The sequence below is a fragment of the Haliotis cracherodii genome, unplaced genomic scaffold (genome assembly GCF_022045235.1).
Source record: "Haliotis cracherodii isolate W230 unplaced genomic scaffold, xgHalCrac1.p SCAF_14, whole genome shotgun sequence".
In the NCBI taxonomy this organism is placed as follows: domain Eukaryota; kingdom Metazoa; phylum Mollusca; class Gastropoda; order Lepetellida; family Haliotidae; genus Haliotis; species Haliotis cracherodii.
In genome coordinates, this window is record NW_027266269.1 from 28,635,173 (window position 1) to 28,655,074 (window position 19,902).

Here is a 19,902-nt window from a genome sequence, read left to right on the forward strand (position 1 = left end):
AAACCTTCACATATTGGAATGAAGTGTTATATTAAACCTTCACACACTGGAATGTAGTGTTATGTTAAACCTTCACATATTGGAATGTAGTGTTAAATTAAACCTCACATATTGGAATGTAGTGTTATATTAAACCTTCACATATTGGAATGTAGTGTTATATTAAACCTTCACATATTGGAATGTAGTGTTATATTAAACCTTCACATATTGGAATGAAGTGTTGTATTAAATATTCACATATTGGAGTGAAGTGTTATATTAAACCTTCACAAATTGGAATGCAGGGTTATATTAAACCTTCACATATTGGAATGTAGTGTTATGTTAAACCTTCACATATTGGAATGTAGTGTTAAATTAAACCTTCACATATTGGAATGTAGTGTTATGTTAAACCTTCACATATTGGAATGAAGTGTTATATTAAACCTTCACATATTGGAATGAAGTGTTTTATCAAACCTTCACATATTGGAATGTAGTGTGATATTAAACCTTCACAAATTTGAGTGTAGTGTTATGTTAAACCTTCAGATATTGTAATGTAGTGTTATGTTAAACCTTCAGATATTGTAATGTAGTGTTATGTTAAACCTTCAGATATTGTAATGTAGTGTTATGTTAAACCTTCAGATATTGTAATGTAGTGTTATGTTAAACCTTCACATATTGTAATGTAGTGTTATGTTAAACCTTCACATATTGTAATGTAGTGTTATGTTAAACCTTCAGATATTGTAATGTAGTGTTATGTTAAACCTTCAGATATTGTAATGAAGTGTTATGTTAAACCTTCAGATATTGTAATGTAGTGTTATGTTAAACCTTCAGATATTGTAATGTAGTGTTATGTTAAACCTTCAGATATTGTAATGTAGTGTTATGTTAAACCTTCAGATATTGTAATGTAGTGTTATGTTAAACCTTCACATATTGTAATGTAGTGTTATGTTAAACCTTCACATATTGTAATGTAGTGTTATGTTAAACCTTCAGATATTGTAATGTAGTGTTATGTTAAACCTTCAGATATTGTAATGTAGTGTTATGTTAAACCTTCAGATATTGTAATGTAGTGTTATGTTAAACCTTCAGATATTGTAATGTAGTGTTATGTTAAACCTTCAGATATTGTAATGTAGTGTTATGTTAAACCTTCAGATATTGTAATGTAGTGTTATGTTAAACCTTCACATATTGTAATGTAGTGTTATGTTAAACCTTCAGATATTGGAATGAAGTGTTAGATAAACCCTTCTCATGAAGGAATACAGAATGTTACAAACTACAAAATGCGGTTATTTCAGTAGATAAATGAGAACGTTTATTATGTTGTTAATACATTATATGTTAGTTTGGAGCCGTACCCTCAGCACAGAGCGGCTCTATATAGTGCATATATTTTACACCCATGAAGATCATCCCATAACAGTAGGCTCCCTGGGGAGTCTGAAGTAACACGTAATGTCTCATTATTGTATGTTACCTTTACACTGTGCATGCTAAGTGACCGACCGTGTACTATTCTAGGGGTGTCGGAATCTCCAGGCCCCACTTGCACAAGGCGATCTTAGCGTTAAGATGATCGTAACTCCCATACTTTAACAAAGGCTTAGTCGTAGCGCTAAGATCGCTTTGTGCAAGTGGGCCCAGGCCTGTCGGGTTAAAGTCTTGCTTGTTTTGTTATATCCAACATGTGTTTTGTCCAAAAGGAGCCGAAAAAGGTGTGCCCAGCGGACAGTTTTATTCAAACCTGCAGCAAAATTATTTTCTTCAAGTTTATTCTCTAATTATATTTTTTAGACTCCCGGCATAGTGTTTATCAGTACTTAAACGATCTGTTCCATTATGTGTTGGACCCATGAAGATCCGGGGTAGAATAGGTCTTCAGCAACCCATGCTTGCCGTAAAAGGCGACTGTGCTTGTCGTAAAAGACGACCAACGGGATGGGGTGGTCAGGCTCGCTGACTTGGTTGATGTTCATGATATCAAACATTAGATTGACTGGTCCAGACTCGATTATATACAGACCGCCGTCATATAGCTGGAATATTTATGAGTGCGGCGTGAAACAACAAACCAACCAATCAAGCATATATTTTAACTGCGATGCATGGCAAACCTTGTGGCGTGTCAATTTATTAAATACTTTATGGTGACATGTTGAGTTAGATAAGGGCAGTGACGTATCTCAAAACAACATAATATTACAGTCGCAAAGTAACATGTTATTTATGAAACGTTCCCATGGATCAACTTTGGCTTTCCTTACGCATTACGCTAATGCCCCCCTTTCACTACGACCACGAATATCCCTCACCTCGAATCGGAAACTTTCGAAATTCGTGATGATTCGGCCAATTATGCAAACTTTCGTGGCTAATCGGGTTGAAAAATATGAAGAATGCTAGGAATGGGTTAAGACTCATGTACGAATTACAAGATTCGTGTACGGATCATGACGAATTGTAAGAATCACCTACGACTAAGTTACGAATATGACGAATTTTGTTCTTACTTAATTCGGGGGCACGGGTGGCCCAGTCGTCTAAGGCGCCGCGATTCGCTGTGCAGAGTTGCGTCCCTTGGGCACGCCAGAAACCTATGATTGTGGGTTCGAATCCCGGTTCGCCCCGATTATGTTTCTAGGTTTGTCAGCACCATACCTGTGCTCGTGGGTTTCACCGAAGTGGTAAACGTCTGAGACCTGCATCACTTCGGGCTTTCCTCCCACATTAAGCTGACACGCCGCGATATAACTGGAATACTGTTAAAAGCGGCGTTAAACCCAACTCACTCACTCACTCACTCTTACTTAATTCTTACATGATTCGTATTTGACTAGGGACATTCGTGGCTGTTTCGGGATATTTTCGGGTTGAGGACAAGAAATTTGGGGAGACACGAATCGCTAAAAATAGCCAAGAATGCAAAAGAATCGATTACGAAGCTGTTACGGAACATAAGAATTAATTACGAATGGATTACGATACAGCCACGAAATTGTAACTCGGGGACCCTTCCAAGAAAGTTTTTGGACAAACAAAAACATTCTCGCTGATTCGACGCGAGCTGTACGAATGTTTGGGAATCAAATAAAATTCATATAAGAACTTCAAGAAATGATTGAGAAATATCTACGAACATGAAAATTGTGATTCGGGATATTCGTGGTCGTAGTGAAATGGGGGCATAACATGCTCGACGACGAGGCCACAAGTGCTATAGAAAAGTCACTTTAACTGCAAATGATGTTCAAAAGCACCATATTGCAGATTGTCTATAATCTACGGGGAAACGGGTCGCTTTCCACTGTACATCAACTCCTATGTTAGAACACTTAAGTTTTGGCTTAAATTAATTCATATGAATGAAGACAGATTGCCAAAAAAGGCTTATAATATGTTATTGTATTTAGATAACTGTGGACGCCATACATGGCCTTCTAACATTCGTTTACTTCTTTTTCCTCATGGCTTTGGTTTTGTATGGATATCGCAAACAGTTGGGAACCAGCTTTCATTTCTACGACTTTTTAAGGATACTTGTATAAACATGTTTTACCAAAACTGGAGATCAGTCTTAAACTCTAGTTCAAGATATCATTTATATGCAGAGTTTAAAAGTCTTTTAGAACCTGAAAAATATCTTTCAGTTCTGTATGAAAGAACATTTAGAAACATAATTGTAAGATTTAGAGCAGGTCTTTTAAAATTGAAGAATAATGAAGGCAGATATCTGTGGATAGAAAAGTCTTTTCGAATATGTCCAGTCTGTAATAATGGTATAGAGGATGAATTTCATTTTTTACTCATTTGTTCATGTTATAATGATCTCAGAAAAGAATACTTACCGGCAAAACTTTGCCGATATCCTAGCTTGAACCATTTCAAATCTATTATGTGTAATAACAATGAAGCAGTCTTAAACAGTTTATCACGTTTCCTATATTACACTTATGCAAATAGAACAAGTAGTACAATTCAATTAGGACATGTCATGTGTCACGTTACTTTACCGTTGCATCTGTGAACAATTGGTATATTGTGAACTGTAATTGTATATGGGCACGTGGCCTTCATGCAAAAAAAAGTTCTTCTTCTTCTTCTTCTTCTTCTTCTTCTTCTATAGATTGCCGTTGTAATGGCCTGGACCTAACAGGATAACTGTGATCATGAGTGGCTTTAAGTCGTCATAGCGGTGCAAGGTCAAGTCGGTGTGGTTTATCATACATTATAAATCCAAGTGTGTGAAGACATACCGTCGCTATTCTGTAGGAATCGGTCCCGAAACCGATGAAACATATATGATTCAGATACCTCCTGTGGACATTGCGTGGAGTTGTTTCGCAAGACTACGTTGATAAAACTGTCATGAGATCTATTATCAACCAATACAGCCCACGCGGATTCGGCTTTCGTGTTATATCTGTAAGTTTTATCACGGCGTGCTTGTGTCAGCTTAATTCTGGAAGTGATGAAAGTCCTAGACGTCCGGCAGGGGTTAGTGGTGCTGCCAAACCAAGATTCGTAGTTACGGTAAATCCGGGATTCGAACCCATGATCATCTGATTAGATGACTGGGCCACTAGTGCCACCCGCTCCGCTCTTTCAATGAGAGACCCGTGAAGATTCCGGGGTAGAATAGGTCTTCAGCAACCCATGCTTGCCGTAAAAGGTGACTATGCTTGTCGTAAAAGGCGACTAACGGGATCGAGTGGTCAGGCTCGCTGACTTGGTTGATGCATGTCGTCGATCCCAATTGCGTGGATTGATGCTCATGATATTAATGACTGGATTGTGTGGTCCACACTCGATTATTTCCAGACCGCCGTCAAATACCTGGAATATTGCTGAGTGCGGCGTTAAACAATAAACCAAAACCAACTCTTTCAATGAGATTCGAGTGGATAACGGTGTGGGCTACTGTCGTATTCGTTCTTAAATTCAGGGTTCTAGTGTCGCCCAGTGGTTAATTGGAATCAGTCAAGTGCCTAGTCCATGCATTTGTAACATCAAGACTTGACTATTGTAATAGTCCTCTTCAAAAGAGCATACGACTGAGCGCTCTTGAGCAGGCAGTATGTCTGGATAGGTAGCGCTATATAAATGCGTAATTCAATTAAAGGACTCGATAATCGAAGATCCGGGTTCGGTTACCCACGTGGGTACAATACCAATGTCGATGTCCCACCCCCTTCACATTCAGTGTAAACTCAAAAGACAAAGAATTAGCGTATGCTTTATTGATATAGATGCTGACACAGATACTGACACAGGTATAGACAGAAATATCAGTTATCACACAACGTCAGTGCTGTTAACACGTGTTTATAAATTTAGTAAAGTACGGTTATAACGAACTCAAAGGGACTACTAATTTTAGTTCGTTATAACCGTAGTTCGTTATAAGCATATATACAGCATAACTACAGCAAATAGTCGGGACCAAAAAAGTAAGTTCGTTATATCCGTCAGTTCGTTATAAGCGTGTTCGTTATAACAGTAGTTAACTGTATTTAGATGAGTTCCATTTCATCGTATTTTCAATGCATTGAAATACATATACCGTACACATGCATATACCGGACACAAATCCGCCAGGCTTTCTTACCCAGTACACTTCTATTCTGATTGATCAAACAGAGGTTTCAAATCACAAACTCGCGATTAAAAGATAGAATAGAAGATTTGATGGCCGCATTGAGGATTTGTCTGCTGAGTCAACGAGGGGAAATTAATAAATACAGATCACACAACATTAAAATCATAGTACGTTAAAGGGGAACTGAAACGGGTCTAATAAAGTCTAATGACGTCATTCCTTTACCAATTGGCACAATGACGTCATAATATAAGGCACATAAGCCATTGTGTGTTTATTATGGAAATATAACAGTCGGTAAATGTGAAAAATATGAACAAATTTAATGCAAAAAATGAATAAGTAACTTGTGATTTTTATATTGTTTTGGCTTTGAAACTACTTGGTAAATACTTTTCATGTTAAAAAGGTACAAGACAAATAGGTTCATTTTCACCCTTGCCCTTTAATATATTATCCACTCGGTGGATATCAATATAAAGAATACTCAGGTCAACACAAAGTTTGGATTTTGTTACACGGGGGAACATACGCATATTCTCATAATCATCTAAGTATGACTGTTTATGAGAACATTCTCGAAGGAAGAATACAAGATAATATTCAAGTAATATGTAACATTTCCCACACAACTGGTTTCCTTGTAACATGGGACGTGGGGTATCGCGATGTAATTAATCAGATGTACATGCGACATCCCTAATCTATATACAAGGCAGGATACATGAAAACGTTACAAGAACTGGACAGCAATCAGTGTTCCCATTGTGCGAAAATGCGATTACGTTTCACAAAAGGACAGCATTGCAATGCGCCGTGGTCTGCTGGAAGTACACAATCGCGGAAGACCGACGATGGGTTTAAATTCCTAATATTTCTTTCAACCGGTCTGCAGGATAAGAAGGGTCTGGATAACAGGGACACTGTTAAAGCTGGAGTGTGTAGCTTGTGTACTCGGTCGAGGTTGGCGATCCTGAAAGATCCTGAAAGACAAGACATAATTTATGTTTCTTCACTAATACTTCCTTGTTCACAGGGTGAGTAAAGTCGTGATCAAGAGCGCCATCGTAACCCGACTGGCGAGGGTCATTGATGACGCTAGGTCAAACTCGATAATGTACGCGTCTCTATCTTTATCAGCACGAATACCTATGTGCTGTAAACTGACTGACTGACTGTGTATGGTTTTACGCCGGTTTTAGCAATATTCCAGCAATATCACGTCGGGGGACACCAGAAATGGGCTTCACACATTGTACCCATGTCGGGAATCGAACCCGGGTCTTCGGCGTGAGGAGCGAACGCTTTAACCACTAGGCTACCCGACCGCCCCCATGTGCTGTAAACAACTTTCCATCACCAGGCGAATAATACTGACTTGTTAGAGGTTAATCACTGCTTTACAATATATGTTAGATCTGAAATGGATTTGTGCGATTTTCAGTGGTCCATTCAAATAGTCCTCATCACTGTTTTGGCAGATAATTGAGACAGCAAAAAGATAGTGTACGCGTTGAAGGAAAAAACGTTACAATCAATGTAAAGCGGTGTGTTTATCTGCCACAAGGTACAAGTCTCCTGTTGTTCACAACAAACAAACCAAGAAAAAAAGACTTAAAAAATATTCGGACTAAGGCGCCGCGTTTCGCTGTGCAGAGTTGTGTCCCTTGGGCACGCCAGAAACCTATGATTGTGGGTTCGAATCCCGATTCGCCCCGATTGTGTTTCTGGGTTTGTCAGCACCATACTCGTGCTCGTGGGTTTCACCGAAGTGGTAAACGTCTGAGACCTGCATCACTTCGGTCTTTCCTCCCACATTAAGCTGACACGCCGTGATATGACTGGAATACTGTTAAAAGCGGCGTTAAACCAAAACTCACTCACTCACTCACTCACTCACTCACTTCTTGGCAATCCTGTGTAGGTCTCGGATTTTTGTAAACAGTTCAACACTGCAACGCTGTAGGCACAATATTTAGTTTGGGTGCAATAAATTAAGCTAAACAGTTAATTTCGCAGGTTATGTCTAAGACATATAGCATTACATAGATATGTCTTTTATCTATTATCTTTGGGAAATATTTGTCGGCTTACCTTATTTAAAAAATACAAATGACAGACCAGCCCCCAGTGCCCCGCCCACCACGATCATCGCCGCGGACAGTCCACCCAGAGCACCTGTAACAGAGGGCAGTGTCGTTTTGTCATGGAGACGTAACGCCCCTTTTACCACTAATATGACAACCACTAACACCACTAAGTACTACTTGTGATGTGGGAGTCTCTTTGTGTTCTTGTTTGTTGCTTAACGCCGCACTCAGACGGCGTTCTGTAAATAATTGAGTCTTGACCAGACAATCCAGTGAGTCACATCAGGAGCATCGATCAATGCAATTAGGATACGATGACATGTATCAACCAAGTCAGCGAGCCTGACCACCCGATCTCGATAGTCGCCTCTTACGACAAGCATAGTCACCTTTTACGACAAACATGGGTTGCTGAAGACCATTGTATATCATCGTATCCCAAGTGCGTGGATCGATAGTCATGATGTCAATCATTGGATTGTCTGGTCCAGACACGATTATTTACAGACCGCCGTCATAAAGCTGGAATATTGCCGAGTGCGGCGTTAAACAACAAACAAACAATCAAACAATCGCCTCAAGCTGAGACATCAGTATATTTAGTCCATTGTTGGAACAACGTCATATTAAATCGCGTGCCGCATGCTCAATGGATGACGTCATCTTCAATCTTTTGTGACAGCGATTTCCAATGACGTCACGTTGCTGTGACCCTCCTCGCAAATAATGAAAACAGTGAACTATTGAAATGATCTAGCCAATCAGCATGAAGAAAACTCCTGTGGGTAATAGTATCAACGTATATCACTTCAAATTGAACACCCTGACGATCCGGGTTACTCTGAGTTTCCAGGAATCTTGTCGTAAGAGGCTGGATCAGGTGGTCAGGATCGCTGACGTGGTTGACTCGGTGTTTGTCATTGTATCCCAATTGTGTGGACAGATGCTCTTCGTGTCAGTCAGATTCAATTATTTACAGACCGCCGTCATATATTGCAATATTGCTGAGTTCGGCGTTAAAAAAAACATACAAACAAACAAACGCTTCGATTCAAACATTAACTATATTACTTCACCTGGCGAATAACCTTTGAACTCTGCCAGCTCACTCTCATAGGTAAACTCGGTGATTGAGTCGGGCACGGCAACGATGTACGGAGTCTGTTGAACAACAAAGAAGACACTGAGTAAAACAAATTACCTCCAATGCGGATGCATCGTTTTGGAAACCGAAGTGTTCATTTTGTTGAACAAAACATCCTCGCAACAATTGTCGTATTACACAAAATTAATTATTGAATTGAAAGATTTATTTGTAAATTTGATCACGCATGGAAAACGTACAATATAAATGTAAAGTATGATTCAAATATATTCATAAAAATAACGCGAATATGGTAACAAATTTGAAGGGCCTAACTACTGTTAAGCCTCAGTACTGCATGGATACGTCTGTCACAAATTGATCCCGAGTTAGCATGTCTGTAACTGTTTGGGGGCGGTAGGGTAGCCTAGTGGTTAAAGCGTTCGTTCGTCACACTGAAGACCCGGATTCGATTCCCGACATGTGTACAATGTGTGAAGCCCATTTCTGGTGTCCCCGCTGTGATATTGCTGGAATATTGCTAAAAGCGGCGTAGAACCATACTCACTCACTCACTCACTCACTGTAACTGTTTGATTGGCATTCAAGACGTTGGTGAGTAAGTAGGAAAAGTGTTACTGAAGCTTGATAACTTTGTAAGAATCTACATCGAAACGTCGCTATATGCAATAAATCAGAAGTTGTTACACTTAAAGTTGTACATTTTCTTACTCACGGAGTCTGTAACTATATGGAATATGAAAGCAACCATATGACCTTTTGATGATAATGATAAACATAATGGAGAGATATTGTGACAGAGGGAGAAACAGTGATTGTATAGAGAGATAGAGAGACACTTGGAGATATAGAGAGAGGTAGATAAAGTGAGACAGGGACACGTACAGAGTGCACAGAGAGATACAAAGAGAGAGGCACAGAGAGACAGGGACATTGAGATACCGTGAGAGACGTTGAGACACACACACACACATACACATGCGAGAGAGAGAGAGAGAGACAGAGAGACAAAGAAGGCGACAGAGCCAGATAGCGAACGAGAGACAAGGATAGAGTGAGTGAGTGAGTGAGGTTTTACGCCGCTTTTAGCAATATTCCAGCAATATCACGGCGGGGGACACCAGTAATGGGCTTCACACATTGTACCCATGTCGGGGATCGAACACGGGTCGTCGGCGTGACGAGCGAACACTTCAACCACTAGGCTACCCGACCGCCCGTCAAGGATAGACATACATAGAGGGAAACAGAGACTCCTACAGAGATTATGAGAGGCATATACACGCAAATAAACAAATTCAAGTCCCAGCATCCTCTATTAAGCCCTATCCTTACAACCTCTACCAACCAATTACCCTCCCACGTCTTTATTTCATCCCAAACCAAACCAGTCACATTTGCCAAAACCTAAAGATCAACAGTGGTGTGTATCAACAATTCACAAATTTGTTTGTTTGTTTACGTCGCACCCAACAATATTTAGGCTATATGACGGCGGTCTGTAAATAATCGAGTCTGGACCAGACAAACCAGTGATTGACATCATGAGCATCGATCCACGTAATTGGGATACGATGACATGCATCAACCAAATCAGCAAACCTGACCACCTGATACCGTTAGTCGCCTAACTATGTAATGTACAAATTCTACCAGTTGTCCGACTTTCATTTTTGTCGAAGCCTCGGTGGCTGAGTGGCTTAGACCGCTGACTTTGTGTGCTTGCAATTAGGTGATCCCTCTGGCGATGTGGGCTGGAATCCCGTATGGAACACAATCCCAAATAGTACGAGAATCTGTATTTTACTACAAAAAAGGGTTATCCCAAATATAACGTGTGTTATATTCTAATCCGGATCTTCACGGGTACTCGTCACGCCTAGGACCCGGGTTCGATTCCCGACATGGGTACAATTTGTGAAGCCCATTTCTGGTGTCCCCCGCCGTGATATTGCTGGAATATTGCTAAAAGCGGCGTAAAACCATACTGACTCACTCACTCACTCACTTCACGGGTTCGGTTGCTTAACTTGCACTATTCAGCTATGCTACGGTTTTCCTGTCTCATGTTATCAGAAAGGCTATGTTCAAGTGCACCCATCGGATACTCAGCATAACATCCAAGGCCACAATTTCAACACAATCACTGGGATTGGTACTGTGATATGATGTGCCTGTTATCAGTCACGTGACTCAACTACTTACCTCCTGCAGACTAACCCCAGGCTGCATCACATAGATAACGAACTCATTGTTGTTGACCTTTGACACCAGATGTTGAGCAGCGACATCTAGCGGCGTCTCTGTGCTGTTAACAGTGACGTCACCCGTCACTGGCCTGACGTCAAGAATTTCGAATCTGATGTGTATATGATCGTCGTACACAACCTGGGGATATAGAGCAGGTCGTGTGGGAATATATGTAAAAAAGAATTGTTGTTAAGTTATTATATAATAGTTAAGGTAGATAAGATATACATGTATATTAGTCGGATGTAGTTTATTTAAACATTGACGTGGTAATGAGGATTTAAGATAATGCATGCATCACGATTTGTTGTCTGGGTTCTTTTTTTTGGCCTTATGACCCCAGGAATACACACAGCACTGACCCGTTGAATACTTTTGTTTATATTAGACGCTCGTTCCAGCGTCGATCTTATGTTTCTAGGTTTGTCAGCACCATACACCTGCTCGTGGGTTTCATCGAAGCGGTAAACGTCTGCATCGACCTGCATCACTTCGAGTTTTTCTCTCACATAAAGCTAACACGCCGTGATATAACTGTAAAACTGTTAAAAGCGGCTTTGAACCCAATTCACTCACTCACTAACTCTAGCGTTGAACCTAGTACTGTTTCTATTAGAAATATATAATTAGCATACCAGTGTTTGCATTAAAGACTCGTTCTAGCCTTGATCTCTGTTCTCTTTATGTTAAAAAATATATAATAATCAAAGTAGTACTTGTATCAAAGATTCCTTGCAGCATTGATCCAAGTACTGTTTATGTTAGTAATATAGAATTTCATACTAGTGTTTGCATTAAAGACACGATCTAGCATGTATTCTAGTACTGTTTATGTTAGCAATATAGAATTTTATACTAATGTTTGTACTAAAAACTTGATCCAGCATTGATCCTAGTACTGCTTATGTTAGTAATATAGAATTGTCATGCTTATGTTTGAATTAAAGATTCGTTCCAGCACTGGTTCTAGTACCGTTTCTGTTAGTTTTACAAAAGTGTTATATTAGTGTTTGTACTGAAGACTCGATCTAGCATGTATTCTAGTACTGTTTATGTTAGTAATATAGAATTTTCATACTAGTGTTTGTACTAAAGACTTGATCCAGCTTTGGTCCTTGTACTGTTTCTGTTAGTAATACAGAATTGTTATATTAGTGTTTGAATTAAAGACTCGATACAGCATTTCTTCTAGCCCTGTTTATGTTACTATTCCAGAATTGTCAGACTCGTGTTTAAATTAAAGACTCAATCCAGCATTTATTCTAGCACTGTTTATGTTAATCATATAGAATTGTCACTATTATGTTTGAATTAAATACTCGATCCAGCGTGTATTCTAGCACTGTTTATGTTAGTCATATAGAATTGTCACCCTTGTGTTTGAATTAAATACTCGATCCAGCGTGTATTCTAGCACTGTTTATGTTAGTCATATAGAATTGTCACCCTTGTGTTTGAATTAAAGACTCGATCCAGCGTGTATTCTAGCACTGTTTGTGTTAGTAATATAGAATTGTCACCCTTGTGTTTGAATTAAAGACTAAATGCAGCATGTTGTTTACATCACAGTACTTAATTGATCTTAGCTTAGGTTAATGTCTGTGACAGAATATTTGTTACTGTTTGGTATTGTTCAAATTCGTTTCTGGAAGAATGTTTTCCACAACAAAGTGTTTCAGGACATACAACATGTCGAGGAAACGTAAGTGATGATGCGGCGCTTACCCTGAGGTTGGATATCCGGAGGGGCAAGACATACAGCATGTCGAGGAAACGTAAGTGATGATGCCGCGCTTACCCTGAGGTTGGATGTCCTGAGGGGCAAGACATACTGCATGTCGAGGAAACGTAAGTGATGGTGCCGCGCTTACCCTGAGGTTGGATATCCGGAGGGGCAAGACATACAGCATGTCGAGGAAACGTAAGTGATGATGCCGCGCTTACCCTGAGGTTGGATGTCCTGAGGGGCAAGACATACTGCATGTCGAGGAAACGTAAGAGATGGTGCCGCGCTTACCCTGAGGTTGGATATCCGGAGGGGGAAGACATACAGCATGTCGAGGAAACGTAAGTGATGGTGCCGCGCTTACCTTGTGGTTGGATATCCGGAGGGGCAAGACATACTGCATGTCGAGGAAACGTAAGTGATGATGCCGCGCTTACCCTGAGGTTGGATATCCGGAGGGGCAAGACATACAGCATGTCGAGGAAACGTAAGTGATGATGCCGCGCTTACCCTGAGGTTGGATATCCGGAGGGGCAAGACATACAGCATGTCGAGGAAACGTAAGTGATGGTGCCGCGCTTACCCTGAGGTTGGATATCCGGAGGGGCAAGACATACAGCATGTCGAGGAAACGTAAGTGATGATGCCGCGCTTACCCTGAGGTTGGATATCCGGAGGGGGAAGACATACAGCTTGTCGAGGAAACGTAAGTGATGGTGCCGCGCTTACCCTGAGGTTGGATATCCGGAGGGGGAAGACATACAGCATGTCGAGGAAACGTAAGTGATGATGCCGCGCTTACCCTGAGGTTGGATATCCGGAGGGGGAAGACATACAGCATGTCGAGGAAACGTAAGTGATGGTGCCGCGCTTACCCTGAGGTTGGATATCCGGAGGGGGAAGACATACAGCTTGTCGAGGAAACGTAAGTGATGATGCCGCGCTTACCCTGAGGTTGGATATCCGGAGGGGGAAGACATACAGCTTGTCGAGGAAACGTAAGTGATGATGCCGCGCTTACCCTGAGGTTGGATATCCGGAGGGGCAAGACATACAGCTTGTCGAGGAAACGTAAGTGATGGTGCCGCGCTTACCCTGAGGTTGGATATCCGGAGGGGCAAGACATACAGCTTGTCGAGGAAACGTAAGTGATGGTGCCGCGCTTACTCTGAGGTTGGATATGCGGAGGGGGAAGACATACAGCATGTCGAGGAAACGTAAGTGATGGTGCCGCGCTTACCCTGAGGTTGGATATCCGGAGGGGCAAGACATACAGCTTGTCGAGGAAACGTAAGTGATGGTGCCGCGCTTACCCTGAGGTTGGATGTCCTGAGGGGCAAGACATACAGCATGTCGAGGAAACGTAAGTGATGATGCCGCGCTTACCCTGAGGTTGGATATCCGGAGGGGGAAGACATACAGTATGTCGAGGAAACGTAAGTGATGGTGCCGCGCTTACTCTGAGGTTGGATGTCCTCAGGGGCAAGACATACTGCATGTCGAGGAAACGTAAGTGATGATGCCGCGCTTACCCTGAGGTTGGATATCCGGAGGGGGAAGACGGCAGTGTAGTAGGTGAGTGACATCAGCACGGAGTACTTGAACAACTCCTTGTTCCTGTCCACCAGGTCCCTCGCCTCAGCTGGAGGACAAATAACAACAATAAGAAGAATAATAGACTCGGTTTTGCAAGCAGAGGCTACCTGAACAACCACTGCATCACGCTTGTGTGCAGTTTGTTGAGAAGATCCGCAACCATGCAGAGTGCCTCGTTTAAATGAAGTCGGATTGCCTGAAAGGTGACACTGAAGGGTTTCTGTTTGCTGATCAGGACCAGTCACGTCCCACTCGAAACCGTCAATGCGTGATTTTATATCAAAATGTAAATATGAAAATTAATGTAGATTATGCAGTGAATTTAATGAGACTGCCCAGCACATTGTCAGTGGATGCAAAGCGTTGGCACAAACACAGTATCTTAAGCGACATGATGGAGTGTCTCGATCCTTTTATTACCGTCTTCGCCATGCTTGTGGTTTTGACACAGAGGTCCATCCATAGTGCGACCCGGAAATTGTAGAGGGTGTCATGGAAAATGATGAAAATTACATTCTTTGGAATAGGCCCGTTCACAGCCTCAGAATTATCAGAGTCAACTAACCTGATCTTGTCCTTTTGATAAATCCAATGAAATCATTTATATATTTTAATTTTCTGTCCCTTTTGACACTAATGTGATTGACAAGATTAAGGAAAAACATGGCAAATATGCAGCCCTCGCTTTTGAAATGTCATGCTTGCATCCCAAGTACTAAGTTGTCCGACTCCCCATTGTTATCGGTGCCTTAAGTTTGATACCTCCCAATCTGTTGACTGACATTGGGAGAGTACCCGGGTTTGCTACCAGGAATAAAGCACTTCTGACAATCTGGGGAATGCAGAAGGCTGCAGTGTTGGGGAGTCTTCACATTCTCCGAAAAGTTCTGGGTGGGTTTGACTAGGCAGCGCTTCCTGGGAGAAGTCCCATTCTTGGCTGCGTGTAGAGGGAGCAAGGGCCCTGAGCTGATAATGAGCCTAACCAGCTTGACTGTACCAGGATCACCCAAACTCTCTTGGCTGCATTTTTTAAATTTTAATCTGTTAATAATAACAGAAGAAGAAGAAGATTATGGTCTCTTCTCGAGGATATCCACTGAATCGTACGTTACTGAAACAGACATATAGTCATGATCTCGGTCATGATTTTAAGAGTGAGGTTACGCCCTTGCCATGACAGTTTGCAGCAAATATACCATTATTAATACATGTAGACTGCCCTTAAGCTGCCTGTATACATGTACGTCATGTGTTCGAATCCAAGAATCACCCTAAATATAATGATCCGTGGCATATTCGTACGATGATATAGGTTTCCTCGCCATCATGTGTCGTTTTAGCCTGTTCTTGCCAGATTAAGCAGATAAGCAGTGATATGCTCAACTACTGTTTAAAGTAGCGAAAAACCCACTCACATCCACTCACTCACTCACTCACTCTCTCATGCACACGTCAAATAGTGTTGTCACAAAATGCACAACAATGCACGACACTTCACTGACATGCTCTTCACTCATCTAGACTTGCTGTCAGTTCCAAGCTTTGAGCCCGTTAAAGATCCGGGGTAGAATAGGTCTTCAGTAACCCATGCTTGCCGTAAAAGGTGACTATGCTTGTCGTAAAAGGCGACTAACGGGATCGGGTGGTCAGGCTCGCTGACTTTGGTTGATGCATGTCATCGATCCCAATTGTGTGGATCGATGCTCATGATATCAATCACTGGATTGTCTGGTCCAGACTCGATTATTTACAGACCGCAGTCATATAGCTGGAATATTGCTGAGTGCGGCGTTAAACAACAAAACAAACAAACAAACCAAGGTGTGAGTGAATGAATCAGTGTGTTTCAACACCTCGTTCAACTGTACTTAGTTACATAATGGCTTGTCAGCTTCATGTGGGAGGAATGCCTTGAGTGATGCAGGTCTTACTACTTTCGTGAAACAAACAATGTAATTGTGCACAGCGAATTGCGACGACTTAGATGACTGGACTATCATCCCCGTCCCTTACAAAGGCGAGCAATTTGTCAGGGAGCTCAAATGTAATTTGAATCTCTGATTCCATCACTGAGAACATGCATTGGTTTCTTTCTGGACAACATTTACAGGGCTCACTTGCACAAATCGATCTTAGCGCTAAGATTATCTTAACTCCCATACTTTAACATAGGCTTACAATAGTCTTAGCGCTAAGATCGTTTTGTGCAGGTGTCATTTACGTATCCTATTCCTACTTGGTATTTTGAAGTCGAACTTCCTCCTTTTGAGGTCCATGAAGCAGGAGCTGATGTCGAAGTCGAGGAGGTTGGGGCGTGCCTGGATGAAGTTGTAGATGTTGTAGGTGTAGCTGACCGACAGCTGGAACAAAATCATACAATATCAATATATTTCTTCAAAAATGAAGCGGATCGTGATATATTATGTTAAGATCAGTCGTCAGAAGAAAGAAGTGTTTTGCAAAATGATTTGATTGTATAAGGTATTCAACTACTGAACACGTTTATTTCTAAAACGGTTAAGGATTGTATTTAATTCTGAAAGGGAAAAAAGGTTGCGTGTGTTCTAAAATAACCAGGTGACAATCTTAACACATTCAATCGTCATAGATCTCACTTGATACCAACAACATCCCCCGAAATCAACGTATAATTACCGACCTTAACATACTGATAACCTTGTATCCAGACAGCCAGCCAGCCAGACGTTGTATTTAAGTCTCACCTTAACCGACCGCCTCCGTGGCCTAGTGGTAGAGCGTCCGCCAATAGAGCGGAAGGTCCGGGGTTCGAACCCCGGCAGCGTCATACCAAAAGACGTTAAAATATGGTACTTCTTGTTACCCTGTCTGGCGCCTAGTCAGAATACTGTGTCTGGATGGGGTATTCGTGTTAAACTGCGGCATGGTATCTCAGTGAGCTGGCACTAATAATCGTTATCAGTCCGGACTAGTACAAGCAGCCACACACACACACACACACACACACACACACACACACACACACACACACACACACACACACACGTACATGCACGTCGTTATATAAGTGCATTAATCTTGGACGCGACGTTAAACCCCATTTCACCTCATCTCGCCTCAAACAGTCCTTTTCTACAACTGCTTTAAACTTAAACCTGCAGACAACTGGTTACATTTCATAGCAGAGCATGTCTGATATTATTATACAAGGGACAGGTAAGTGAAACATGACATGCATCTTCCACCATGTTGGTGCAATATCAACAACGTATTTCATCTGAGGGGACAGAAGTGTACCGCCCAGTCTCAATTCGAATTGGGGCGGTCCCACTTCTGAACTTGGCACTCCTGTGTGATCGGGGCATATCAAAACATACATAGGTTCAGCAGTAAAATCAGTCTCAACTCACTACCAGGTAGTGGGATACCAGCTGGCCACCTCCTTAAATATGAATTAATAACCTGACGTTTGACCACTTCAATAACATGACCTGAACTCATCGTCAACCGAGATAAAATGTTCATGTCAAAGTTAATTGAATGTGAGGAAAAGAACCCGGGCCGTCAGTGAGCGCTAAGACCACTCGGCTATATTGCCGCCCTTGGTCAGCGGAGAAGAGTACTGAGGAAATTCTATTGGTGTGCAGGTATTACAAGCGTTCATCCTTACCTCATGGACATCTATAGTCAACATAAGGGGGGTCCCCATGCTGTAGCTGCCCACTCGCTGCTGTGACGCTGACCATGTACCCTTAACACAAACCACATCACGTTACAGTATAGGGATCATGTCTCAATGAGTTAGTGAGTAAGTTGGGTTTAACGCCGCTTTTAACAGTATTTCAGTTATATCGCGGCGTGTCAGCTTAATGTGGGAGGAAAGCCCGAAGTGATGCAGATCTCAGACGTTTACCACTTCGGTCAAACCCACGAGCACGGGTATGGTGCTGACAAACCTAGAATCATAATCGGGGCGAACCTGGATTCGAACCCACAACCATAGGTTTCTGGCGTGCCCAAGGGACGCAACTCTGCACAGCGAATTGTGGCGCCTTAGGCGACTGGGCCAATGTGAAAGAGATGGAAACGATATGGTGGATGAAGGCGGCAATGAAAAGTTCATGATAGTATGGGTATAATGTTTATATAATAGACATAATTAGGACATTGTTGTGTAACATGAGTGAGTGAGAGAGTTGGATTTGACGACTCTTAGAACAATATTCCAGTTATGTCAAGGAAACCCACGAGCACGGGTATGGTGCTGACAAACCTAGAAACATAATCGGGGCGAACCGGGTTTCGAAGAGGTTTCTGGCGTTCCCATAGGACGCAACTCAGCACCGCAAATTGCGGCGCATGAGACGACTGGGCCACCCGTTCCCCCGTTGTGTAATATCGGGATATTACAAATATAATGGCCGTATAATAAACATGACTTCACGGGATTTATGACGAATGATTATACATGGTCGACATATACATGCAATTGCGAGAACAAAAGGCGATGGGATTTGTCTGTTTGTTTGTTTGTTTGTTGTTTAACGCCGCACTCAGCAATATTCAAGCAATAACGGCGGTCTGTAAATAATCGAGTCTGGACCAGACAATTCAGTGATTGACATCATGAGCATCTATTCACGCAACTCGGACACGATGACATGCATCAACCAAGTCAGCAATCCCGTTAGGCGCCTCTGACGACAAACATAGTCGCCTTTTGTGGCAAGCAGGGGTTGCTGAAGACCAATTCTACCCCGGATCTTCACGGGTCAAAGGCGATAGGAAGCCAGGCCAAATTGTTGTCGCAATATAGTACTGTCCAACGTCCTCTATCAGTCTTTGAATACAGCCAAATCATATAGTAATTAAACTGCACATCGGTGAACGGTTAATTTTTACAAACGGCAATTTGCACTTTCCAGGTAGATAACTACTTCTGCTTTAAAACATAATTTCTATTTGTTTGTTTCATGTGAAATAAATGCATATTTTTTTAAGTTAATATAATACAGCACTTTTTAAAATATCATTTACTCAAAACCTGTAAAAGTGGAAATAGGACATTATGGTTCTTAGGCGATAGCCGTAATCCTACCCCTTTCACATCCCGATTTTGCTTGTCGTAAAAGGCGACTAACGGGATCGGGTGGTCAGGCTCGCTGACTTTGGTTGATGCATGTCATCGTATCCCAATTGCTAGATCGATGATCATGTTGTCAATCAATGGATTGTCTGGTCCAGACTCGATTATATACAGATCGCCTTCATATAGCTGGAATATTGCTGAGTTCGGCAAAACAGACAAACTAACAAACAAACCCTTCACACCTCCTACCTACCAGTTTGAAGTACCACTGCCATGTCGAGTTGAGGTCGAATCCCTGGAAGGTGTTCCTCCGGCCCACCCACGTATCCATGTCGATGTTCCGAACAGTTTTCTGTCGGAGCGAAATAGGAACATACTTATTGGAACACACGTCGGACTGTGCCTTTACTTGGCTGTAGGGAGCAATGCTGCAGCTTAATGTCCGAAGTGATGCAGGTC

The 19,902-nt window shown here is 41.8% G+C and overlaps 1 protein-coding gene across 1 annotated transcript in view; it reads right to left on the reverse strand.

The window, feature by feature from the left end:
• Nucleotides 1–5,238: 5,238 nt before the first annotated feature.
• LOC139461162 (uncharacterized) overlaps nt 5,239–19,902 on the reverse strand; it is a 31,756-nt gene continuing 17,092 nt past the window's right edge. The window contains exons 10-17 of the mRNA XM_071242728.1: nt 19,697–19,795; nt 18,025–18,105; nt 16,612–16,735; nt 14,312–14,421; nt 11,009–11,191; nt 8,775–8,859; nt 7,703–7,786; nt 5,239–6,591 (exon numbers count right to left, since the gene is read on the reverse strand). Coding sequence (XP_071098829.1) covers nt 7,704–7,786; nt 8,775–8,859; nt 11,009–11,191; nt 14,312–14,421; nt 16,612–16,735; nt 18,025–18,105; nt 19,697–19,795 — 765 coding nt within the window. The 3' untranslated portion in view covers nt 5,239–6,591; nt 7,703. The remainder of the gene's footprint in view (nt 6,592–7,702; nt 7,787–8,774; nt 8,860–11,008; nt 11,192–14,311; nt 14,422–16,611; nt 16,736–18,024; nt 18,106–19,696; nt 19,796–19,902) is intronic.